General features: G+C 35.9%; 1 protein-coding gene across 2 annotated transcripts in view; it reads right to left on the reverse strand.

Moving 5' to 3' along the window:
• Positions 1 to 1,218: 1,218 nt before the first annotated feature.
• The window catches only part of LOC127470840 (prolyl endopeptidase FAP-like), a 40,905-nt gene continuing 14,331 nt past the window's right edge, over positions 1,219 to 27,792 (reverse strand). Inside the window, exons 10-26 of one of the 2 annotated variants that reach the window (XM_051786812.1) lie at positions 27,361 to 27,464; positions 26,907 to 27,042; positions 24,122 to 24,166; positions 22,888 to 22,992; positions 22,727 to 22,797; positions 22,103 to 22,156; positions 21,660 to 21,784; positions 20,912 to 20,959; positions 18,357 to 18,455; positions 17,547 to 17,616; positions 16,151 to 16,345; positions 13,885 to 13,939; positions 7,680 to 7,779; positions 4,659 to 4,723; positions 3,255 to 3,327; positions 2,918 to 2,991; positions 1,219 to 1,520 (exon numbers count right to left, since the gene is read on the reverse strand). In XM_051786812.1, the coding sequence (XP_051642772.1) occupies positions 1,419 to 1,520; positions 2,918 to 2,991; positions 3,255 to 3,327; positions 4,659 to 4,723; positions 7,680 to 7,779; positions 13,885 to 13,939; positions 16,151 to 16,345; positions 17,547 to 17,616; positions 18,357 to 18,455; positions 20,912 to 20,959; positions 21,660 to 21,784; positions 22,103 to 22,156; positions 22,727 to 22,797; positions 22,888 to 22,992; positions 24,122 to 24,166; positions 26,907 to 27,042; positions 27,361 to 27,464 (1,521 nt within the window). In that variant the 3' untranslated portion in view covers positions 1,219 to 1,418. The remainder of the gene's footprint in view (positions 1,521 to 2,917; positions 2,992 to 3,254; positions 3,328 to 4,658; positions 4,724 to 7,679; positions 7,780 to 13,884; positions 13,940 to 16,150; positions 16,346 to 17,546; positions 17,617 to 18,356; positions 18,456 to 20,911; positions 20,960 to 21,659; positions 21,785 to 22,102; positions 22,157 to 22,726; positions 22,798 to 22,887; positions 22,993 to 24,121; positions 24,167 to 26,906; positions 27,043 to 27,360; positions 27,465 to 27,792) is intronic. The other variant, XM_051786813.1, reaches the window with a different exon arrangement.

The raw sequence follows: 27,792 nt of genomic DNA on the forward strand, positions 1-27,792 counted from the left end.
TAGGAGTTGAATTTTAATTACATTACCAACAAAAAGCTCATTAACGTCACATAATTGGCAGCGTTTCCAAAAAAACCTGAACTAATTGAGTATTTTCTGAAGAGTTCCCATCAAAGTATAATTTAACCATTACAAACAGCTTGGCAACTACATTTACATAAAGATGTATCTAAGGAATGTTCTCATGTGTGGAAAATCAGATTTGATATTGCCATTAACAAACGAAGGAAGCTGTTACATAGCAAATCACTTCCACATTTTAATTATTTTGGCTAAGTCCCATGTTTTTGTCAAGAAAGTCAAATGAAACCCCTTGCTTTTCCACAAAGAAGCAGCAACTGATCTCTGACTGAGAGTTAGGAAGCAGCTTGCTTTGTAGGAAGGCAACACAATCTTTTTCAGGTTATTTTGTACTCCCAATAATAGCAGAGATGAGATACTGTGTTAGACAAACCATGGTTCTTATGCAGTAGGCTACCTCAGAATTTTTTAAACATGTGAAAAAGGAATCATCTAATCTACAATGGATCTCTTGCCAATTATCTGGTTAATATTCTTATATTATGACAGGACTGATTTAATTACTAATCAAAAGAATACAAGTATTCCAATCATTATTAGCTTCTATCCTTTTTAAAAGACCCCCTAAAATAGTTTCACTGGAAACAAAGCAAAGAAAGCTTGCATAATCCTTTTATCCTTCCCCTTCAGTCTGGGATGAATGACACTGAGATTAATTTGAATGCTGAGGTGATGATTAGAGATTAAAAACAGGCAAATATGGCTTGCATATTTTGAATACAGGGAGAAAAAACACTGAGATAAAATAGTTATCATGAATGTCCTGCTTTCATGTTTAAACCTGAACACTGAGAGTTTTGCAGAATCAAGGTTTCAGATAAGAGTTGAATAAAATTTGAACACAGCATTCAATACTCTCAAAAAGTATCCAAACTTCAGCTATACCCACTTGGATTCTTTTCAAGAAATTGGAAATGAATTTTGAGAAACTGGTTCTTGTTAGGATGCTAATTAGGTACTTGTACTGCTTTCTTTGTCCTTTCCCATTTTACAGTTATAGTTAACAAATGCAAACATATTAATCTGACAGTGTGTCTTTGCAACAAAACACCTTTCTTTGGACTGCAGAACGTAAGTTTAAGCAAGTTGGCAATAAATGCACACGACATTTTACATTCTGATTTTATTTATTCTATCAAACAGGTGTTACATGTGTCAAAACATGTATTTCCATAACATTTGGTAATATATAATATCCAAAGTGGATGTAAACATTGAGTTTAAAACTTCAAAGTTCCTGCTATCAATTCACCTGAAAACTATATAACTTGGGCACTGTTACCATTGCATTCTCCCAGAGATGTCTCAGATGCCTTAGGATGCTCTGAATAGCCTACTTATTCAGACAAAGAAAAACATTTTTTTAGGAAGTGGGTCATATGTGTATAGAGATGTTTGCTGGAAAGCCCTGGAATTCCATGGTTCTGGTCAGTATACCACTGAAAAAAAAAAACCAAAAAACCAAAACATAAACCTCCTATGTTATGTTTTCAATTCTGCAGAGTTAAGCAATACAAGAAATGTATTTTCTTACCATAAAGGAGAAAGTGAATGCCACAAGAAAACAGAGGGACTCGAAAATTTTTTTCATATATTTTCATATGTTTTTTCATATGTGCCCAATATATTAATATTCTTGATGAAAAAGTTTCTAAACCTTCTGTAACCTAAGAGTAAGTGTTACTGCCTCAGTACTTACAAGTCAGTTGTATCAAGCCAGGCAAAAGAGCTTTGAGATGCCCTTAGGGATGAAAAGTCCTCAACCTGCTGCATAGCCTGGGCAATAGGGGTCATAGTCTTGCTTAGGAATAAATACTGGGCTCTAAGCAACAAACTTTCAGTTAATTTTTTTTGAATTCTATTAAAAATATCCTAATATACAAATATTGTAATATACAAATATTACAGCAGAGCCATGAACATAGTGAATAGTGTACTGGAAATAAAATACATATATAAATTATGTTAACTCTCAGTAATATCTGCCATTCCACTGTAGCTGAACCAGGATGACTACAACTCCATACAGTATTCCAGATGCTTAAGGAATAACCCAGATTTGCTCAATATTAGTGAAGGAGGCAGAAAATACACAAAAGGGCCTACAAACCCCAAGTACAGGGAGATGTGTGATCCCTTTTCCGGGGGTTCATGGTCCTGTGAAACTGGACTCAAGCAGAAGGCCAGTATATTTGATAGCAAGCAAACACTTTGGTTAATAGCCCTGAGAAAAAAGGTTTAGAAGCAGAGGTTAGCATGTAGGTCAGAACTACCTTCCCCCTACTCATTCCTCCTTTCTATCCTGTAACCTCTTGCCTATATGGTTCTCTCTTTGCCTGCTACCCCAAGCAAGCTTTTCAGAGAACTTTTATTTTCCTGATCCTGAATATACTTTTTGGATACCTTATACCCTTTTTGCTTGTTTCACCTCATGCTTGTGGCAGGCAAATCCAGTTCAAGATAAAATCTATCAGAACCAGTGAGATTTTGGCCCCAGAAGCCAGCTCTTTTCATCTCCTTTACTAGCTATCAACAACATTCATAAGGAGGCTGGATTCTTATTCTTTTCCCTGGCTCATTTTAAAAGCCTCCAAGTTATTCTTGACAAAGGGGAAATCCTGGTAGCATGCAAAGGGCAAGGCAAAAAAAAGTGCAGGCAAATCCTTTGGGGAAGAAATTGAGAAATTGTTTTTATGAAGAGTAACAAATGCACTAGTAATTGCCAGATTTTGAATTATGTTCAGTTGAACTGGGTTATTAAAATATTGCCAAGTGTCAGATAAGCTTATTGATAAAGTTATGAACCACTGCTCAAAATGAATAGTCTATTATTTACCATAGCCTGGAAATCCACCTGTGCATTAACCAGAGCTTTTGCAATTTGTGCTGAGTTCTGAAAATGTACATTATCTAAAAAAGGAAAAAAAGAGATTGCCTGTTGAAATGTGTAAATACCACAAAGCATAAAATTATAGTGCATTAAGTTGTGTCCACTAATTATCAAGTGATACAATTGACATTACTAAGAATGAGAAAGCATCTTATAATAAGTCAAATGGAAATCTACCAAAGATCTAAGTACTGACCCTAATCAAAGGCACAGATAGATGCTTAATGTTTTTCAAACAAAGGGATTCTGGCTCTGTGTTTGTTCTGCCATTTGCAAACCTCACCATCTGCTGTTCCATGGATGAGAAGATACTCCACGTTTTGGAAATTCTTTGCTCTTGCCATCACAGTTGAATTCTGTTGAGAGGAAAAGTGAATAGTTCAGCAACTTCAATTTAAATCATTCACTCACATTGCTAAAAGGTTTTCATTACCTTGTAGAAAAACAATCAAAACAGTTGACCTGACAAAATAATGACAGCAGTGACTTCATAACAATCTGAGATTACAAGAGAAGCCATATATATATATATATATATATATTAGGCTCTGCAGAGGCATCTGAACAAGCTGCATCAGGCCAAGCGCAAGGTCCTGGTCTTGGCGCACAACAACCCCATGTAGCACTACAGGCCGGGGGTAAGAATGGTTGGAAAGCTGCCTGGCAGAAAAGGCCCTGGGGTGCTGGTCAACAGCAGCTGAACATGAGCCAGCCTGTGCCCAGGTGGCCAAGAAGGCCAAAGGCATCCTAGCCTGTATCAGAAATAGTGTGGCCAGCAGGACTAGGGAATTGATTGTTCCTCTGTACTTGGTACTGGTGAGGCCACACCTCAAATCCTGTGTTCAGTTTTGGACACCTCATGACTAGAAAGATATGGAGGTTCTGAAGATTGTCCAGAGGAGGGCAGTGAAACTGGTAAAGGGTCTGGAGAGTGAGTCATATGAGGAACAGCTGAGGGTGTTTAGCCTGGAGAAAAGGTGGCTTAGGGGGGACCTTATAGCTCTCTATGACTACCTGAAAGAAGGTTGTAGCCAGGTGGGGGTTGGCCTCTTCTCCTGGGCAACCAGTGACAGGACAAGAGTAAATGGCCTCAAATTGTGCCAGAGGAAGTTTGGATTGGATATGAGAAAAAACTTCTTCATGGAAAGAGTTTTCAAGCATTGGAATAGGCTGCCCAGGGAAGTGGTTGCATCTCCATCCCTGGAGTTATTTAAAAGATGTGTAGAAGTGGCACTGGGGACATGGTTTAGTGGTGGACTTGGCAGTGATAGGTTAGTGGTTAGACTATGATCTAAGAGGTTAATTCCAAACTATGAATCTGTGAATCTCCACGGGCAAGCTTGGCTTGCAGCTCTCTGTCTATACTATCACAAGCATCTCTACGCTATCAGAAACGTATTTGATATTTAGTGCCTCTCTCTCACTTGAGTTCTTTCCTAGGGTAATGGTTTGCACTGATAGAACTGTCTGACTTATCCAAGTGAGAAAATAAGGATTTCAATTTAGCATTTTTGGGCTTTATAAATACAAACCCACAATTCATTATGGAGATAAGAATTTCACAGCAGTAGCTTAGCTACTGCAGGACTGTCACTATAAGACTTGGTGGGTCATTTTCTTTCTTCACAATTCTACTTGTCCATGGAAGTGTGATTCAAATTCAGATCAACACATACAGAATTCTCACCTTGTAGTTCTCAAGATTATCGGACTCTACAGGAAGACCCATAAATCGTTCCGTGTAGATAGATGCTGAAATTAAAGAAGAAAGCTATAGATAGAGAAAGTACAGATATTTTTGTGCCTTCAGTGACACATAGAAAATTAAATGATGTTTAACTGTCTCTGTTCAGCTTGGTTTCCTCATAATATACAAAATTTAAACATATTTTAAAAAATCAACTAAGAAGGCTAATTAATGACTGTTCTCTCTTCTTTGCAGAAACAGTGGTTTAATACTCAGCTGTGGAACCAACAGAAGGTTTTGTGGATAAAGGCAATTAATTGATACTGCTTTATGTTATTGGCTTGAACTCCAGAAGTCATTTAATAAGCCAATAAGCCAACAAAGGTGCATGGTGGAAAGATGACATAGACTAATTCTGATACCTTAAAAAAGTATTTGAGGATTTGTATTTTTATATACAGTAAATATGGATATGTATGTTGTCCTTTTCCTGTTGAGTGTCTATATGCAGCAACTGGAGGAGCTGGAAAGGATACAGGCATGAACTGAAAAAGTGGCCCATTGCAGTTCAGGTCTCTGTTCAATTCCTTTTTCTAACTACAGCAAAGACTGTTAACAGATTTGACAAAATATATGTCAATAACTGAAAAATATCTATCACCATGAAATCGGTAGGAACATCTATCTTTGAGCTGCCTTGGTATTTGTACTTTAACTAAGAGCTGTTATGAAAATTTATGGAAAACTGACACAGCAGCTGTCACTACCAGAACATTACTTTCTTTGTGACCTTGCCTTGAAAAAGTAACTGACACATATTGAGCAGTCAAGCTGCAGTATTACAAGAATTTTATTTATTTAACGGAGTCAGGGCTTTCTGACAAAGAAGACCTGGCATCTTTCCCTTTCAAAAGAGAGGTGACTGCCATTGTAATCATTACAAATTGGGATTGTCTATCTTGTTGTCCAGTTTGATACACTGTATTAGAATAATTTTGTTAAAAAATAGAAATGAGAATCCTACTAGAAAAGGAAAATGACTCAATATACTCTTGTTCCCATGGTTTATTATGTATCCTTTACATGTGCTATCATTGAGTGCTAGAGATGTGTACTATGTCTCCCAGATCAGCCAAACAAGGCTTCTGAAGATAATTTATATATATACTACATACCAAAAACTCCAAGTAGCCTATCTTTTATCAAAATCCTTTATCATTCCATGAAAACAGAAAATGTGCAATATCTGTTGTCAACACAGTGTCAAACAACCATATTGGGCTTAAGTTTTCAATAAAATAGACTCTTTCTGAATGGCTGGCATTTCTACAGTATTCTGAGCCAAATTCTCCACTCTCTTCTAGCAGTATAGCTACAGCAAGTTCACAGAGGTCAGCAGAATTGCATTATGATGACTAAGTGGAAGATTCAGCTTGTCAATTATTAAAGAAGGAAAAGGAGATAAATTTAAATAAATTTTAACCAAACAGTCACAGATTTAATGCTTTTAACATACATTATCCCTGAATAGAATTTCCCTTTACATCTTGTAACTGTTCAGCTGTTACTAACTCTGACTCAAAATGGAGAGGGGTGGGATGGTTCCTGAGAAAAGATTATGGTCCAGAATCTGTGCGTCTAAAACTGTGGGACAGAATTTAGAAGCTCTATGGGGCCAGTACATTCTCTGATATACTGATACTACTTAGAGACTCAAATATGTAGCATCCTGTAGTTTTCCCTCTGTTTGCCAAAACTTATGACTCATGACTTCCTCCTGTTTCCTTCCTTCCTTAGTAGAGGTACGTTTGCCTGTTTGGATTTTACAACATGTTTTTAGCAAGATTCTTAAACTTCCTCCTGAAAATTCAGCTGAAGTGAAGATTGCAATGGTGCAGATCTAATCTACTTTAACTAAAAAACTGCATTCAATTTTTAATTCTTAGACAAATTTTTATAACTCTTCTTTTATTAAAGGACTTCTGCAAAAACAGTGCTTTATGCCTGCATTTTGGTAATAATTTTGTGATCGTGAGTAAAAATGTCTTAAAAAAAATCTTGATGCCTGTGAAAACATAAAGACTATGCTTCCTGTGTCATACAAATATTTCCCCCTTTGTTTGCAAAACACCATAAATACAAGGAATGTCTGTGCTAGCAGTCAGGGAAGGAATCTTTTCCATTTAACCAAAAAATTTTTTCATAACCAAGACTTCTTAGCAAACGACCATATGCTAAGTAAATGTGTTCAAAGTGCTACATTTTACTCATTGAAAACATGCATGCCATGTTTTTTTTTTACACTAAGGTTCCTTTACACTATGCCAAAAGATTAACAGGTCGGCAAGTATGAATATGTGCCTGTTTTATTCACACAGGAAGGCCTTGGGAGTATACTCTGAGAGTTGTTTCCTCTGAACAGTTTGGAGCCTAATTCCATAAACATAAATAAAAATACGTATCATAACACAACAACACAGAGCGTGTGGCTGAGAAACATTTAAAGGGAAAAATATTTAATTTTTAAAAAATTATATCAGACACAAAAGCCCCTCTCTTTTCCACTGCTTTTGGGAAATAACCTTGCAGTCTTCAGAGATACTGATTCCTGACAGAGGTCATCTGAGTATCTGAAGTGCACTGTGATTCCATTACTGGCAGAAAAATCAGTTCAGCTGCTTCTGAATTCAGTGATACTGTTTTAATAGGATTTTTAGGAAGATCACTCCTTACTATAGCAGTTTATCGAGAGGGCTTTACACACTTACTGTTACAGATGTGCATATGGAATTACTGGGGCATACCTTCTTCTATGTAACAAAGTCTGTTCCAAACTGCCAGTTGCAGTGAGTTATTTTCAGCAAGGAAAACATTAAAGTTAAGGTCTTAAGAGTTTTATGTCTAAGTAATTTCAACATCTTTACATTTCAAATCACCAGTCTCCTGCAATGATTTCATTTAAGAAGCCATTAAATGCTACATCTTGCTTTCCAAATCAGTATTTACGATCAGTTTCCATACCGTAATATTCCCAGCTGGAAACAGGAGCCACAGCCATTCCACATTTAAATACTCCACTGCCAGATCCAAGTGCCAAAGAAGTTACATACCCACCATAGGACTAAGGAGAAATCACAGACAGTTTAAAATTACTGGTGAAGAATCAAACTCATATAAATCAATTCCAAAGTAAATATTTTGCTTTGAATGCATAGCAGACAAAGCAATAAAAGCTTTTTTTAAAAACAAATCAGTGATTTTAAATGGATCTGATGTGACTCCTTGTGAGACAGATTAGACAATTTTATTGAATCACTTCTTTTTTGTTTCTTCTTCAATGCATATCACAGGATACTGCTCTTATTATCACTTATTCAAAGAAAAATTTAAGTTGGTAGGGTCTTTCATGGTAATCTAATGCAACCTATATCTCAAAATGGGGCTAACTTCAGATTTAAATGAGGTCAATCAGTCACATCCATTTTATACAGCCTCCCTACTCAATCCACTTCATCAGTGATCCCTGTTTTCATAACTTTCTTTTCCTAAAACCTAAAGAAAACTTCCCTTATGACAACTTGTGTTCTCTGCCTCTCATCCTTTCAATGTTCACCTCAAGAAGAGTTATAGGTTTTTCCCTCCCTTAACAAACTACCTAGTTATTGATAGTGATTGGCATATTGAACCAACACAATCATCAGTACTAACAGACTCAGCTACTTGAGAACTCGAAGTTGGAGCAATTCCCCTCTACTGCCTGCCACTGTTCCTGTTATTATTCTCTGGCCTGATTCCTCAAACTGAGACCCAGAAAGGAAGAATAAGTTCATAGCCAGAAGTTAGGTAGGTAAATAAATAAATAGTAGCTCTAGTAAGTAAGCCTGGCTATCAGAATAGATCTGTGAAACTGTGTGGGGCTAATTTCTGAGACAGGAAAATACTGTAAATAAAAAGCCTTTGGTTTGGCTCTCCATAGCACATGGAACCGAGGCTGGAAAAGCTCATGTAAGGTCTTTGGGAAATAGTGGGGTTTTGTTTACTTTGGAATGGAGGGAAGGATAAAAATATGGGGTGTGTCATGAACAATTCTGAAGATTATCTCAGTAGCATATGATAGATTAAGGGAAATAAGCAAAACTACTACACATTTTTTTTGTAAAAAAGTTAAGTTAGTTCTTCTCTTCTCTTGACACTCCAGCTTGAAATGCTAGTGAGGGATATGGTAATAGAAACACCAATTCATAGAATTTTTCCTGCTCATTTGATCTGCTCATTTGATCTTTTTAAAAATCAGTCCACAAGGCTATAAAGCAAAGGATTAGGATTGGGCAGATAAATCTATTCGCTGTAACAGGCAGAGAGATAGAGTTCACAACCTGAATTGCTTTAGGGGTTATTTAAGAGCTTTTGCCGTCCTGAAAAGTTTGGTTAGACTGAAAGTACAAATTCATGCGTATCTGTCAAGCTGCAGGCTATAAATAAGGAAACATCTTTCAACTCCTTTCAAAGCTTATGGACCAGGAAATGGTATAATAAATAGAAAGAAAAATGGAAAAAACACTGATAGGTTTGTCAGTAGTGCCATCATTTTAATATATCTGCTACTGGGATACAATGTTTTAGATATGTGCAAGCTCTTAGTTGGTTCTGGAAACACTGTGGTGAAATAAAATATGATGTGACTTAAAATATTTTCATGTGGCCTTAAATTATCTAATGTTACTCTAGAATTAAACACTTTTAAGTGTCTGTGTCACTTAATTTCATCTGTTTTATCCTGTTACCTGTTTTATCCTGGTGTTACAGCAGTGTCTGATCAAAGTAATTTAAATATTAGTTGGTAGAAACTTCATAGAAAGATTTTAGCAACCCTGCTCACATGCTATCTAAGATCAGGCAATTTCTTTATTTAGAGTTGAACTGAAACTTAAAAGATCCATCCTCTAGAATGTTTCTGAGCAAACCTCTTACAATGAAACTGGGCCAACAAAAACAAATAAACAAACCCCAGCAAAAATAAACAAACCAAACAGGGAAAGATCAGAATAATTCTCCTGGCAAAGACAGGCAGTTAAAGAGAATGAAATAAGAGGTCTTTCTGGATGATAACTAGAGAAAAACAAACATGTATGTGGAGAAAAATATTGGACAATGTTAATTAGTGTCTAACATACCAGTTTACTCTGTAAGTTTTTTTAGTTGGTGCAACCTGTTACTGCTGGATAGCTGCTACTAATTTACTCAGAGAAGGACTAAGTGTGGCCTCCAACTCCCTTTAGCATTCCTGACAGTACCATCCCTAATCCATGACACCCTCAGGTGTTGCTTATCAGCTTGTTCTCCCATACAGTATAATTAAGTTATGCTGAAGCTGGGTGGGAGGCAGGGCAGCAGTTCTGCCTATGCATTCTTGATTCAGCCCTTCACAATAAACATGAACAACTGAGTCAAATGGCCTAAACATGTAGCAAGGAACTTGCCATACACAGTATGGAAAAAGTCCTGTCAGAGATGGACTGGTGAGGAAAACAGCTCAAACCCTATGGAAACAGAAGCTTTTACTGTAGTTTGAACATGTCTCAACATGTTTGTGTATTTTCTGCAGTGTCACTGTCTCCCTCTTCCCAACACCCCCCTGTGAAGCTATTGTCTTCCACACAAGGTGTCCCGAGGTGTCCCATTGGTTCCCTGTTAACCCCTTCCTATTGGCTGTTGACCCCTTACCTGATGGTTTCTTTTGTGTGACCCTGAACTTGTGATTGGTCCCCTTTGACCCTCCTAAAAGCCTTATAAACCCCAACCCCACAATAAACTTCCTCTTTCGCCCGTCCCTCCCAGGTGGTCTGTGTGTGCTTCTTGCGAGGTCACCGGGCCACGTGCAGGGGTGGGGGGAAGGGCATTCACCTCGCAGGTAATGGGGCAAGCAGCGTAAGGCCTGGAGGTTTCCCCCAATATCTCCAATCCGCCGTAATTGGTGCCCCGTGTGAGGAGGCCAAGATTGTTTCAACTCTTCTGTGAAGATTATAGCAGTCCTAACGCACAAACGGGAGTAGTTTGTGTAGCAACGGCGGATCCGGAGTCTAAGCAGCAAAAGTACTAGCAGGCTGCATCACCACAAGAGAGCATCCTGTTTTGAGTACTTCAACCTTCCTGACGACATTCAGGTAAGGAGCAGACCCGGCATATTCCCTTATATACCTGGAGGTTTCCCCCAATATCCCCAATTAGCGCCTCTAATATTGACAAATTGACATTGGTACATAAATCTGTCAAAAAAACCCTGAGTAATCATGGGTTAGAAATAGCCCCAGAAAAAGAGCAAAAAATCTCCCCGTGGAAGTACCTTGGTCTGATAATAGAAGAGAGAACATTTAGGCCTCAAGCAGTAACCTTGCCCACCAAAATAAAAACATTAAATGATCTGCAGTCTCTTTTGGGAAATCTCAATTGGATACGATCCTTTTTTGGTTTCTCAACAGATTTTTTAGCCCCTTTGTTTCAACTCCTTAAGGGAGAAGCAGAACTAACTTCTCCTCGTCGCTTGACACCAGAAGCAAAAAATATTATTGAAATGATCAATCAGAAAATTTCAGAACAACAGGTAAACAGGAGAGTAGAAGGATTACCTACTGCATTGCTAATCTTTCGTGGACCAAAACAGCCCTTTGCTGTAATAGGACAATTAGACTCAGAAAACAAAAAATTTCTTTTGTGGGAATGGGTATTTCTCAGTCACCAGTTTTCAAAAACAATTGTTACTTTGCCTGAAATGCTTGCAAAAGTCTGTCACAAAGGCAAGCTCCGAATGTTAGAACTGTCTGGGAAAGACCCAGATTTTCTTTATGTTCCACTGTCAAAATCTCAATTGCGTTATTATGATTTGCATCTGTTTGATTTTCAACTGATTATGTCAGATTTGACAGGCAAACTGATAACCCATCTACCAGCAATTCCTTTTCTGCAGTTTCTTTCCATCTCTCAACCCAGACTGAGAAATAACTTTTCTACTAGCCCTTTGAAGAAAGCTGTGACAGCCTTCACAGATGGATCAGGGAAGTCTAGTAATGCAGTGGTAGCCTGGTTTGAAAAAGGAGAATGGAAAACAGATGTTCATCAAGTTGAAGGTTCATCTCAGATTGCTGAACTCTCAGCAGTGGTAAGAGCGTTCCAACTTTTTCCACAGCCTCTGAATTTGGTATCAGATTCTGCCTATGTTGTAGGAGTTGTGAGTCGCATAGAAAATAGTTATTTGAAAGATTTGAACAATCAAAGGCTGTTTACCCTGTTTAAAACATTGTTACTGGTAATCCAACAGAGGAAACATCCTTTCTATATCACTCACATTAGATCACATACATGCCTCCCAGGCCCACTTACAGAAGGGAACGCTGTGGCAGATAAAGCAGCAAATTCAGCTTTCCCAGTTAACACAACACCTACACCTAACAATTTTGAAAAAGCCAAAATTTCTCATAACTTTTTTCACCAAAATTCTATATCACTGAAAAAGATGTTTCAGTTATCTACCTCTCAAGCCAAAGCCATTGCGTCTGCATGTCCAGACTGTCAGTTGGTAACTCCAGTGAAATCTGAAGGAGTTAATCCAAGAGGCCTTAGCCCCTTAGATCTCTGGCAATCAGATGTTACACATATACCACGATTTGGCAGGTTAAAATATATACATGTGTCAGTAGACACTTGCTCAGGACTCATTGTTGCCACAGCACATACAGGAGAAAAAGCTAAAGATGTTAAAAGACATTTTCTCTCAGCATTTGCCATAATGGGCGTTCCAAAACAAATTAAGACGGATAATGCCCCGTCATACATTTCTGCTTCCCTTAAAGAATTTTTCAATATGTGGGGAATAGTTCACACCACTGGCATTCCTCACTCTCCACAGGGTCAAGCAATAGTAGAGAGAACTCACAAATCCTTAAAAGATATGCTGAAAAAACAAGAAAAAACAACTGTAGGTCTCTCTCCATCAGAATGTTTAAACAAGGCATTGTATGTCCTCAATTTCTTAAATAGGCTGCATGAGGATGTTTCACCTGTTGGACATCATTTTGGAGCTGGAAAATTAAAAACAGGGGAAGCTAAGGTAAAATACAAAGATATCCTGACAGGAGAATGGCTTGGTCCTGTCCCTCTAATTGTTTGGGGGAGAGGACATGCTTGTGTCTCCACAGGAGCAGGTCCAAGATGGATACCGTCCAGATTAGTGAGGATCCACCAAGAAGTTTCCCTCCCAGCTCAACCAGCAGCAGATCCAGCACCAACGGATTCAGCACCAGCTACAGGAAGCGATCCCTCATCAGCAGCATCTTCGGGATAATCCTGTTTTTTGCGTGCAGCATAACACCAGCATAAACATCTTAAAAATCTCTCTAAAGGGGCTGCGGGGCATTTGTGCCGTCACTGAAGATGGCTTCAGTTCTCCCATTAAAACCACTAATAGCTCTGCATCTCATTTTTATGAATGGTCCTACTTTGAAGTTGACAGCATAGAAAAACAACTCCAACTATTCCAATAATTTATTTTTGTCCTATTAGAATGCAGTGCTATCCTAAAATTTGTACTTGAGGTATGCTACTCTATTTCTTAGTGCCTCAGGGCAGTGGAATATGTCCATTTATTAATAAAGACTTGCAGTACATTTGTCTATTAAAGGTTCTGGGAGTGTTACAAAGCTAATAATTTGAAATAACTCCCATACTGTTCAATTTTTCCACTTCTTGGTGAAGCTATCAAAGTTGAAAACGTCTCAGACCCACATTCATCCCTACTGACCATTACAGAAAAGTACACAGTGACTCAGAATGATGCAAGGGTCACATTTTCTCATGAGAGATAGTCATAGGACTTTTCTCATTATTTTAATCTCGGATGAGAACAGACAATACTTGAATTTTGAAACCATGCCAGTAAGTCCCTAAGTTAAAAGTGAAGCCAATTAAAACATCTCAATTTGGCTTCACTTAAAGTCCAAACAATGTATTAGACATAAGCTTTTCAAAATTCCCTCTTGAGCTGCCAAAGATTCCTTTTTGAGGGCTTGCACTGTTGCAATAGTAAGTACATAAGCACCAATAGGAACTATCCCCTTTGGTAATACCATTATGCATGGGTAGAAGAAACTTCATACAGAATAAGGAAGAGTTAAAAAAATTATACTGCAAGATTATTTAAAGCTAGATACAAAAAACTCAATCACTTACTTACCCAGCCCCATATTGCTATTCGTTTCTCATCAATAAAGCCCATTTCTATAAATTTTCTGTGGAAAAGAAAATCATAGAAATAAATGAATTATTACAAAAGATTGCTAATACTATAAAAAATAGCAAAAAATAGTCCTTCTTCTATTTTTTCCACACATTCCACCAATTTGTGCAAACTGATATACAGCATAGCATGTCTGATTTCTACAAAGCAACAATTATTCAATTAATAGGTATTTCAGAGGAAAGGGAAGAATTTTTCCTGAAAGAAGAAAAAATACTGAAATTAATACTTTCATCATAATAATTTTTGTTCCAGTGGGTGAGGACTCTTCTCATCTGGCTTCTTGGCAAAATAATTCTTTTTTCCTATACTTAAAATCCACCTGGTTATTTACCCTCTTATTTCTCGAGAGGCACAGTATCAGCCTCTGAGATTAGGGATTCCCTGGAGAAATAATAAAATAATAATAATAAAAAACAATAAGGAGGAAAATATCTTCTAACACTCCAAGTAGGTAATGAGCTTGAAATACAGTCAAACAGGTTAAAGAGAATAATAAATATTAGGTGTCCTAAAATATCCTGCATCAGAGTCTGAAGATTGTATTTCTAGAGAGGTATTATTAACAGCAAAGAAAAGACATGAGGCAAAAGAACATAAAGGTTTGACAGTGACAGATAAACCAAATAGGTTCAGATATATCCCAGGACACATATTAGCCTTATTTATTAGGACAAGCACGAGTGACTGACAACAGCCAAAATTCAGGACACTGTCTGGGTGGGACAAAGTTAGAAAAGCAAAAAAATGAATCAGTTTTGCTACATTACTATCTTAATCCCCAGGGCTCCTCCAACAGTAAAAGCCATTCCAAGAACTTCCCTCTAGAGTATAGAGTCCTCTCTAAAAATCATGCATCTTAAACCATGTGTTAGATCAGGAAGATGGAATGCACTACATTTAACTGAATAAAAATTTAGTTTAGGTGCTGACAGAAAACTGGAAAGTGTGAAAACTGAGGTCATTTCTTCATGGCCTGTCTCAGCAGATTTTGCAATTGCAGAATCAGTTTAGGTTCCCTCTGTCTCTGACATTTCATGTCTGAGTGATGATTCAGAGTAATGAAAAACCATTCTTGTGATATTTTAAAGTATGCCACTCTTCCTAAACTTTCAATAAAGAAAATAAAATAATAGATTAATAGAAAAAACCTGACATGATATACAGCTATTCTGTTTCATTTATCACTGAAAGGGAAAATGGTGTGTTTATATCATTGAGTAGGAAACAAATTATCACAAGGCAGAAAGAGGAAGGAGCAGATATCCTCCTCACACACACTTTTAAGTACAGGCAGTGTTCTCAAACAAGCAGAGAAAGCTGTGAAGGCCTGGATTGCTACATCCAATTTCTAGCTAAGGTACTCGGGTCTGAAGGAAAGAGGGTACTTACTGTTGCACCTGGAAATCTATCCATACTCTGCTGGGCCAAATTCCTTAGGCTAGACTAAATTCCATATTCCTGCCTTGTACTCATCTCTGTGGGGTTCAAATTAACACTTAAAAAATTAACAAATTAACTGCTCACTTTAGCAGTGCTACTGCATCTGTAAGATTACCAGTCAGTCTTTCTTTACAATCCTCAGCTTTCATTCCCTCCCCAAAACTCTGCATAGGGAATTATTTTCTCTGGGAACACTTTTAAGTGTTTTGATTCAAAGGAGCAGCTGTTGGGGAACACCTATTGGGGACCTCAGGCACTTTCTGTTGTTCTTAACTATCCTATAATGCAAGTTTATGCATAGCACAGCATGCAAGTTTATGACTAACTGACCTTTAGAAGGTTTGTGGCAGGTTCGGTTTTGCTACAAACTTCACATTTGACTTTAGATAATCATTGTGGATCTCTATGGTCACTGAGGTAGGTTTGCCCTACAGGGAAAACTTCAGGATAATGGATAATACATTGGCTTACCTCTCACCACTTTCACTTGTATTTCCTTAGGCCTAGGATTGAAGCTTTTGATGATGCTCTAACACAATGGAAGTGGTGAGGTCCAGATGTGGACTTAGTGGTATATGGACTTCATACCACCCAAAATCTCACTGACATGAAGCAAACAGTAATATTTTATTTTTACAAGTGTTATTTCCTGAAGATCTCAGCTCTTCAGAAGAAAGGCTGAGAATTTAATATTTTTTTTTCACATTACTACTTCTAGACATGTAAGTACAACAGTTTTACAGGGAGATAGTCTACTTACTTCACTGCTGAGATTTGGTCTTCCACTTCATAGACTCCAAGTCTTCGATATACTGCATGCAAAATTTTGTCACCTTGATAAGCTGTCCCTCTGCCATCCACTAGAGCAACAATAATTCCCTCTTTGCTTGCAAGATAGGTTATCCAGCTAATGCTAAATGTTTCCTTCACGTTCTGACTGCAAGGTCCTCCATACCTGAGGATGAAAATTCACACATTTTCAACTCATTTATAAATGGTTACTGGACACTGGACTATAGCTATACATGCTATGTATGCTAACATTTTCTCCACATATATTTTGCTGCGTGTCTGTTGTTCAGAGAGCCCAGTAGACAAACAATTCAGCTAACATTTTCATATATTTATGAGATTTTGCTATCTAAAATCTATCTTAATCATTTAGGTCTTATGCCTAAGGAAAATAATAAGTTTTAGCTCAGGTTAAGGGGTGCACTATCAGGTGACTGTCCTAAGGGGAATCTTTGGAAGAGTTATGCCTCAAAGACTCAGTTCTTTTCTCTCTCCACATTCCTTAGGGGTGATAGCCCTTTTTGGTGCTTTTCTGCATTTGATCTCCACATGCAGCAATACCAAAGAAAACAGAAGAAAGAAGTAGAGCTCTTTACACTTTCTGGCCATCACTAGACCTTATTTGTTTCAGTGAGAAATATCATGTGCTGTTGGAGCTGTGGGCAGAACACACCCTATAGAGCTGAGCAATACAGGGAGACACTCCTCATGAGAATGGCCTAAAGCAAATACACATTTGACCTTAAGGACAGGACTCTTCTACTCTAAACTTCATTCACACATACTAAGCATTCTTGGACCTTTGGATCATCACTAGTTAATAAAATGATGCAAAGTTTATTACATCTACTCATTTCTCCTTTCTGCATATTTTTTTATTATGTTTTTTTTTTTCCACTGCAATTTTTATTGCCTTTTTTGCCTGCAATAAATTATTTCCAATGATCTTAGAGAAGCCAGTCCACATAGTTTAGGCATTTTTTTTAATTAAAAAATTAAGCAGGCTCCTGTATTTTTCATATTAAAAAAGCTGAAATCAATACTTTCAGACTGCCTCATAATAAACAGAAGCAGCTACAGGGCTAAGAACTACAAGGAATAGCCCACATGTTTTTAGCCTTTCCTTTCTCTGAGAAACTAACCTTTACCATGCTAAGATTAACATTAAAAACCTTATCCATCTCCATTGGCTTAAATTTCTTTTCCAGAAATATATTAAAAAAACCCACCACAACAGACAGTACAGAACTACGTAGTTTTGCTTTTACTTCCTAAAATGTTGCAAATGTACTAGGTTTTGTTAAATTATAGAAAGTATGGGGGTTTTGACAAAACAAAATTCAAAGAAAGGAAGTGTTACATACACCTGAATAAGCAGAGGGTACTTCTTGGATCTATCAAACTGTGGAGGTAGAAGCATTTTGTACCACAAAGCTAGAAAAGACATATTAAAATTATATTCTTAGTGGTTAAAATGATTCCTTTACGCATAATCCAGAGTTTGGTGTAAGAGTATATGAACATGAATCAGCACACAGTACACAACACATGAACTGTGAAATACAGAACTGATGCAATTAACTGTTTATATGGAGCTGCTGAAGAACAACTTTGAAGAAATAAAGTACCCACATTTAGTTTAATTTAGCTATGCATAAAATTATTATTTCACAAAAGCCTAGTTCTCAGTTTTTCCAGGTGCCTAGAAAAGCATAACTAGGAATGTAACAGTTGCTAAGATTACCAGAAATTAGTTTTTGAAACTTTTTTAATTTATTACCACGGAATACTTTTTGTAAAGTCACTAGTGAAAAGATCAGTGCGTGCAAATGAATTTAATGTATAAAACATGAACAGCAGTTTATATTTCACATTTTATTACCACCACATTATATAGTTTTTACACAATATTTAAATATTTTATTAGTAGTATTAAAGAATTTTAAAAAAATTGTATTGTGAAGCAGAGCTGTATTTTAGCTACTATTTTACTGACAGATACCCTGAGGCAAAGACAAATTAGTTGTTGAGCAGGGCAGAACCAGGCCTCTTCTTCCCAATCTGACAGGCTAACAAGTTTGTTCTACAGAAAGACAATACTTACTATCACAAAATTAAGGAAAAATATTAAAATGGTAGCAGTAAAAAGTATAATAAGCATGTGTAATTCTTACTTATACCATCCACTTCAAGTTTATTAACTTCTTCTTTTGGCAGCTGGATCTCTTGCAAAGCAGACTGTAATTCCCTATTGTCTTCCAATACTCTGAGCTCTAAGTAAAAGAAATGCCTGAATTATTTACTGATTTATTGTTAATTTCTCTTCATTAATTAACATTCATTTATTTTGTGTTATTAGAACAGAAAGGAAATCTGACTTTTACAAGCAGAGTAATAAAATCCACTCAGACACTTCTAACTGGGCTTGATCACATAGCTAAATGAAAGCAAAACACTGGTATTGCAGTGCACAAATACTCATTAGATTTTTATAGGATGTACATTTTGCAATGCAAATCATTTCACATGTTGCCTCTAAATGTTTGAGTCCCACATGTTATGGAAGAAACTTCTTCCTCTTGCAGAGTCCTCACTCCATTTTTTTAAAATAGTGGGAGCTGGAAATGCAAAATTCATCCCATCATGTGTCTTACTTGTTTATTTATGTGCTTTCCAATGAGTAGTGATGGATGAAGAAATGTTGTACATAATGGAAATCTGTGACTTTTAGCTTCACTTTCAAAATGAAAGAACCTTTTAAAATTGCAGGAGATTTTTCTTTTTTAGTTTACCTTTCCCCACCTCCCTGTTTCTGGAAATGCTCAAAAAAATACAAGAAGTCTTCTTCTCTCAATATGTACTGAGCTCGATAGTACTGCTCAGGAAATGCTGGAAATATAACAGTGGAATTTGTTCTTTCAAAGTACTCTTGACAAGTAGCCTCAAGTGTTTTTTTGTATGGCTGAAAGATCATCCTAGCTTTGGATACTCACCCAAACTAAGCTGAACCCTTTCCCTTTCCCCTCAAAACTCCTTAAATTTGTCCAATACCACAACTGAATTGTAGACATTCTGGAAGGAGCTTCCAAATTGGTGTATATTAGTTTACCTGCATATATCCTACTAAAATTCATGGATGATATTAAAATGCTGCCAATTGCAATGAAAATGGATTTACTAAAAACAGTTTTGTACCACAGAAGAGATTATGAAAGCAAGGGACATAAGGAAAATTAATCCAAAAAAGGTAATGAAAAAGTCTAAGACAAGCCTGAATTTGTTTTTATTCTTGAAGAATAATAGCACAGTTGAATGAGTCATCATGAAACCAGTAGTGAAAATGCATTACATGAAACTTTTCTCTCCTGCAGAGAGGTTAAGAAACACATAATTGTAGTTGGGCACTTAGCTGCATTTCATGCACTTCACAGTTTGATAAGGTAGTAGGGGCCCTTGATAAACAAGGTAATAATGAATCAGGGAAAACAGAGACCTATGAGAATAGGTTATATATGAAAAAATCCATGCATGAACTGTATTTAAACCTTTTGCAAAAGAAGTATCAGAACACAGTGTTTTTATAGCATAATTGCAATAGACATGTTAACCAATCTTTTCCATCTGCAAACATTTTTGAGTAGTTAAAAACTAAGATGTACCAACTGCTTTTGGAGTCTAAATATTATATTGCAATTAATTGATTTCTACCTGAAGCACCACAGATTAATTTAGCTTAACAATATTGTGGCATTTGTCTTCCTTATGTTTTCATGTCTTTATGTTTCTGGTCAGACATCACTCAGTTAATAGTGATCTGGGTTATCAATACAGGATGAACTGCAAGGACCATTACAACTACCAATTTGTTTCCAGTGATTATTGGGGAAGGAAGGAGAATGCTAAGTCACTGAAATTTTATACAGGATCATGCTAGTTTTTGTAACATTTCAGGGAGGGCTTTAAGAGGGCTTAACATTGAGGGCTTTAAGATGAAGATGAACTTTTAGAGAAAAAGAAGGGACAGAGACAGAAAATTCACTTCAGAGCAAATAATATTTTCATTGTTAGAAAGTTCCTCCTTGGCTTGGTTGCAAACAGTCCTCACTGACAGGCTACTTAAAGAATGAGGGCTCTGAATGTTTCTTGCTGAAGATTCCACTTTGCATCAATAATTACACCTTGTCTGAAGCAGTTTTTTGAACTGATCATCTGAAAGAACTTCTGCTCTTCCCTGACATCTCTACTGATGGCTAAAGCGCAAGTCACTGATCCAAATTCTAATTAGTACAGCACAATGGGTCAAACTCTAAATAGCACACCATTGCCTTTTGTATAAGGTAGTGTTGCCTCATGAAAGAAAGCAAGAAGTCTTTTGTTCATCCAAATATGAAAAGGAATAGTCTGTGAAGCACAGTATTTTCCACAAAGTTTGACTCAAAATTTGGTAGACAAAGAGTTGCTGATGTTCATTTTATCTATAATGGATAAACAGGGAAAACATCAGGATCCTATAAAAGTGATGGACTCAGGAATTAAAATAAAGGCATCAGTGTTTTCATTCATACTTGGATTTCACTAATTAACAAATTTAGAAGGATAATAGATATTTTAATATCAAATAAGATGAAAAATTCTTGATTACAAGCCTAAATATTGTATTATAGGATCTGCATAGTGAAGATCAAGGAGTATAACAATTGGTCAGAAATAGGCAGGATACTTGCAGTACCTCTATCACCGTGGTTCTCAAAAAGGGTAGAAATGGGAATCCCAGGACCTGTCATAAGAATCATAAGAAGGCACTTTACAGTTTGAAGCTGGAATTTGGTGATGTAGTGTATATTACATTAACATTGGTAACTGACAGGAGTTAAAGAGCTTAAATTGACACACAGATCTGAATCTTCTCTGCTGGGTAACCCACAAGTCCCTGCTGCACGATATACATAAGGTACTGTGTGTACAAAGGCTTGCATACATACAGGCATTGCTTAGCAAACATAATAGAAGGAACTTTAAATCCACTAACAAACTCTTCCACCCTAGAGATGAAGTGACATCTAGTTAATACCTGAGATGTGATTACATAAGGCAAATGCAGAATTAACAATGTGAAACATTCTTCTGAGAATATGTCACATCGTATTTGTGAAGGTGTGCGCCTTTCACATGGTGACGACCTTACTGACTGTTCTGTGCAGGAATGATTGAAAGGTGTTGTTATTTGCTACATTTGGTTCTCTGCTCAACAGAAATTCTAAGGAACTTTTCAGCTGATCAGTCAGTGCAGAATCAGAAGAACAGTAAACTTTATATGAAATACACAAAAGGGAAACCTTGGATACTTTTTTCTTTTTTTTTTTTAGATTGTGACCTCACTGTTCGTACATATTAACCACATAACTATAGTATTAACTACAGCACTGATAAATTTGAAAGAACAACTGATTATATATCCGCTTCCATGCTATACATACCATAACAGATCAAGGCATAATACTTAGAACGTTCACTGAATCTTGCTGTATAATACTGACATCTCTCTTTTCTTAAATTGCAAGTAATGCATTGTTTTCTTATAGGTTTACTTCCAATACTGATTCTAGGAGAAAAATAAAATAAATAGTTATTTTGCTACAGTTTACTTCACATGTGTCTGCATCACATTCTTGAATACAGGAATTGTACTTTCAGAACTGTTCAATTTAAAAATAAATGCTTGGTCTCTTTATTGATTTTTTTTCCCAAGAGTGTATTTAAATCCTAGATGTTATTTCTCAATTCTCAGATATAATCTGAGATTTACTTACAATACTTGTGAAATTACATTTTAAACATATTGAAATTAAATTGTTTTATCAACAAATTCAGATATCTTCTATCAACCTACTATCATTAAGATAATGTTGATAACACTTACTTGTAAATATTCCTTCTTCCTGGATAGCCTTCAAATTCATTGCTTGAATAGAAACTGTAAATTCATTTATATGTTAATAAATAATCCACAAAGTTATGACCTATGAACCTGCAGCAAGATGAAAAGCCATCTTGGAAGTTAATTTAGACTTTTTGAGATTTCTGCATGCAATGCTTATATACTTTTTATTTTAATAAATCCTCACTCAATCTATGATTAGATGACACATAAGACATATAAATAGTTCTTTCTAATTCTCATGAGCTAATCATTCCAATTATGTAAGCTGTATCTATCTATACAGTAAGCTGAATGAGGCATCATAAAAAGACAAGTAACTGCAAATTGTGTAAGGATTAAACACATGAATAAATGAAGTATTTTTAAATATGTCTAAGAGAGGTGATTAAATAGAAAATTAAGGACAATTTGCAAAGAATCTCTCAGAAGTAAACCATGTTTGCAAACCTATGCAGTGCCTTTGTATACAAATTTGTAGTGGATGCATTCAGATAAAAACCAAATTATACCTAGTTATAACCTAACAAGCTAACAAATGGTGTTCAAATGATTGTGTTGCTTTTACTGACATCATTTACAGTCTGTTTTCTTCATGACACTTACATTGCATCATTTGTTACTCTGAAAATGTATATTGCCTCCCATTCTCCACTTGTAACTTGGATTGCATTCTCCTGTGTAGAAAAATATTTAAGTTACTGAATTTTGTAGCATTATTTCAGGAACTTACAGTAGATCAATGTAGAACACTTTGCTTGACTTACCATAGAGCCATTGATGTAGTGAATATGCTTATAACCATTTTTGTCACTAAAAATTTTGTAGTATGAACTGCTGTCTGATGTAAAATAAGGTGTAGAAACAAAGAACTGAAACAATGGAAGAAAAACAGTAGATGAGATGTAAATAAGACTGTCTGAGCTGTTTAACAGATTATAGTGCACATAATAAAATCAGTTCAAAGGGGACCTATGATATTCAATCTCCCAGTCATTATAGATTACAATTTCTAACCTGTCATGTCAAATTTCTTAAACTGATAATACAGATACCTCAAGCACCCCACAAATGTGGATTTATGCATATGTGTAATTTCTTTAGCTGTAATAAAAACCTGCCATGAGAATCTCAAGAGAAGTGGCAAAAAATGAAAAGGATGAAGTAAAATAACTAATCCTTGTAAATGTGTGCTCTTCATATTAAAACACGTCTCCTAAAGGACAGTGTACTGAAAATGAAGCTCACAGTTAAGTCCACTGCAAGACATTCAGGCACAGTGTGAGGTTCTGCACACTGGGTTCTGTTAACTTGCCCTGCCTGTAAACATAAGTAAACATAAGCAGTAGTACATATTCACAGTTGGACTATATGATTGTAAATACTGATCTCACGCTCTTAAAATTTCCTTGAAGGCTTGTTTTCACTGCAAGTTTCGAAAGGTATGTGTTTTGTCTCTACTGGGTGGAGAAAAACTTCTTTTGCTTAGAAGTAGATACAGAGAAGTATCACCTACCATTGCAAGTGGGGTGTCTTACCTTGAAGGCTCCCACCAGCTGAAGATGTGCAGCACTTGGCACTAAAACTGTTATGAATGGGCAGGTTTTACTCTTCAAGTACTATGATAGCCAATCTGATCCTTTGCCCTAGTGTCATCAGAGGAGTTTTACATCTATCCTTAGCCTCCAGGATGCTTCTAATAATTACATTGCACTATAAATCTACCTCTTTTCATGACTTCCCTCCCTTCAGTGCTGTGTCTGGTCAGTTGGTCTAAGATTTTCAAACGGAGGCAGAAATAGGTTTTTAAATTCAGAAAGCAGGTAGCCAGATACTACATCTAGCACAGTATTAAAAGTCTCAGTCCTACAGTGCAACAGGTTTAAGCAGTAGTGTTGTTATGACTCAGAAGGGTGCTTCATGTTTCAAAACACTGATGGGAAGATGCAGAAAGCCGTAGCTTTTCAGTGAATCAAAACAGAGTACAACAAGAAAACCTACTCCGCCTGCCCATCCTGTTTGACTCTCTTCTATGTGCTGCTGATTCTGAAAAACAAAATCAAATGTACAGTCTTTAAGAAGATTGAGTTTCTGGAGATTCAAAATCTTCAAATATACAAATCTGTAGCCACCTGTAAAAGAGAATTTTAGAATACTTGCTGTAAAGTTTCAGGGACTTGAAGGCTGTCTGCAGTAAATATTCTTGTATTAATGTAATTATGTTAGTTAAACTATTTTTTTTAAACAGTTATCATCAGAGCTAAATAAAATCTAGAGTAATTACTTTAACCCTATCTTTTTGACTGAAAACAAGAATGAACAAATTCTTAATCTCATGAATTTTTCAGTAAAAAACCCAAATAAAATAATTTCAGGAATAATAATATTAAAAGTCTACTTCGGATTTTCAGCTGGTTCATATTTTCTTTCAGTTAAGAGCTGTGATGTTGATTTATAACAGTGGATGATGTGACTGCTGGGTACATCTTTTAAATGTAAACCTTAAAAAACTTAAAAATAAAAGCCAAATACTTAAACTAAAAGAACATAAAAATCTAGGGTCTCCAGATCTGGTGCTTAGCTTAGAGATAATAAAGGGCCTGATTTTACAAAATCTTGCAAATAATGCATTTATAAAGAAGAATAAGGAAAAAAAATTGCAGGTACTTGTGCCTTAGAAGACTGTTTAGTACTTTGCAAGGGCTCTACTGAGCTATTAAATGAGAAGATAGATTTTATTTCTTTTTAAGATAAGAAAAATGGGATATCTTGTTTTATAGCTGCATCCTAACTTTATTTTCCTTTCTTTAAATTAAGACTCAGATCTTGATGACATAGTACATTAGGGATATATTTAACTTTTTTCATATGAGTAGTCTCCTCGATTTCTATGGGATTTTTCTGTATATTAAATTATTTACAGAATTTAATTAGAGAACTGGCATCTTTATAGGAAATCCCAATTTCACAAACACATGCCTAGCTTTTACTCACATGAATAGTTCTACTAAAGTAATATTTATTTCTACAGCCTATTCACATGAGCAGGAGTTGAACACGTGAACATTTCTGATGAATCTACACTTTAGGAACATCTTGTAGATTATATTTTGTTATTTTCAAGTACATAAATCTTAGCATGATTGTTGTACATTAGAAACTCAATGTAATCTGAATTCAACAAGAGAACTATTTTTGCCAAAGGAAATGTAGAGAGATATACTTTCTAATGGCAAATAGAGCTAATGCAGAACTCCCATCTGTTCACACTCCTTCGATTGGCCATTTGTGCAAACTTTAATGTGATAAAAGCATTGTATCACTGTATAAATATAGAATTATAGAAACGTCAGTAGTGACTCCATAAATAAGGTTTCATGGAGAAATGCAATTAAACAAGGATCATGAACACAGTCCTGCAAGATGTTAATTGGTCTGGTCTGGTTCCAGCAAAGCAATTAAGCACATGCTTAATTTTAAACACATAAACAGACCTATTGACATAAATAAAACTGGTTATGTGCTAAAAGTTAAGTTTGTGTTAAAGTACTTTGGTGGATTATAGTAGAGTCCTAGAACCCTTACACCTTTTTCTGTATGTTAAAATATGTAGTTATTAAAATATAGGTTACGTGAAGGCAAGATAGAGATTCAATGTTAATGTACTTATAAAGTGGAATGATTATGTAGGAAATACTTCAAATGTTGCATGAAATATGTATTTTTTCCTAATATATTATGATAGTTCTCTGTGGAAAACTACTTCAATGATTATGTTTTTGAAATAACAGGACCTAAACATCCCTTTAAATTTGCAACAATTATTGTATCACAGAGGAATAAACATTATTTTCAGTCTGAAAAGGCTGTGTCAATAAACTCTGAATTTACAATTTATCAGTTATATAGAACACTTTTATAAATATTCTTGCCTTTTATTTTCCATTAGTTCAAGGTTTCATCCTAATGCTAGTTTTTATAGGTGTTCTGTACCATCAACCCGAAGAACAAGACAAGCAAACACCATTAATACTAAAAGACAATAAAAGAGATTTCTATACTAGATTTACTGAAATTTAGAGTTGTCTTTCCTTTAGGATCTATATGAATTTATCAGTGTCTACACTCTTCAGGCTTTACAGAGCTCTGTTCTGCTTAGCAGAACATCATTTTCCTTCCAAACTGTCTAAATCATAAAATGATATATTTAAACAAAAGGTAGAGCTATTGTTGCAATTAGATTGAAGTTTTCTTTTAGATCTGTTTGTGTTTCTGAAAACTTGCTTGCTCTCTCCAAATGTAGACTTAATAAGAGAGAAGACTTTCTTCCTCCTGAAAAGCTCCCCTCTTTTAATCAGTATGTTCTTTCAACTAATTTAACATTAATCATAAAGGACATGATTTAGTCAGACTTAGCATCAAATTTCAACATGGTATAATTAGATTTTCTTTTAAAAGATGATACAGATCATGTATGGTTCCACTTTTGGATGTGATGAAGCAAGGAGGAACTAAACAACAGTACTAAAAGCTTCTCAATAGCATTCTTCTGGGGTTTGTTGCTTTGGTTGTTATTTAAGCCTCCCCCAAAAAAATATTTTGGTGATTCAATTTCTTGTTGGAGTAAATAATATTTTTTCAGCCCTTCTCCAGCAATTAAAATATTGAAAAAAGGTATCACTACTAGTAAAAATGAATCTGATCAAACGCTGTAAAATGCAATTATGGCAGGGATTAGTAAATGCTAATTTCAGCAATTTTAAATTTATATTTCCAACTTTATTACCTCTGGACAGTCCCAAGTATTTGAACGTTCTTTGAAGTCACAAATGGCTAAGACTGAAAAGTTCTGGATTCTCTTTAGCCATTGCACACAGATTCGAGTATCTGTTACCCAAGTAAGCCAAGTAAAATAGTGATCACTAAAAAATAAAACCAGAAAGAAATGGTGGTTATTAAACAATAGGAATATAGCAGCATTGCTCCAGACTGAATACCCCATATTGTTCTGTGGAAGAAGCAAAGCTTCCATTGTTTTAGGGTATTTTTTTGTCCTTTATAACAATGTATCATATGGACAGCTAAATCGAAATACAGCGTTTCTAGTTAGCTTCTGATCCTTCTAGGAGATTAATATGGCAGTCCCCTGTTAGAAACAGAACAACTCAGAAGTTCAAGCATTTAAAACACATAGGCAAAAACTTTTTTAAAACAAAAAAACATACTTGAGGGCACACTACCTGGATGCTATGATTGTAGGAACTGGCACCTCCTTAGGATGAAACACTTCAGGGTAAGTAGTGTCTACAATAAACACTTTAACAGTAGGATTTTTAGCCCCAGCCTTCAAAGAAAATGTATCAGGTTATTCAAACCAGGCTCCGAACAATTCAGATCGAGGAAAATTACAATACTTTTTGCAAGAAAGTAGATATGTTACAAAATGCATATTCAGTTGAGTATAACAGGGCAAATGTGGTCCTATAAGATCTCAGAGTGACACTACAGCAGTAGTACATTACTTATTTTTGCATCATTTAATATATAAAGAAGAAAACCTTTTAAACAGTAAAATTTAGTGCCTTTCTACATGGAAAACGTGCTTGATGGGAACCAGTGTTCTGTTTGCAGTGTGGATCTTTGCAGCACACACTACACTTACTTTGGCATAA

This window comes from Manacus candei, unplaced genomic scaffold, assembly GCF_025592945.1.
Source record: "Manacus candei isolate 608988 ecotype Guabito, Panama unplaced genomic scaffold, ASM2559294v1 h1tg000023l, whole genome shotgun sequence".
NCBI classification, from domain to species: Eukaryota; Metazoa; Chordata; class Aves; order Passeriformes; family Pipridae; genus Manacus; species Manacus candei.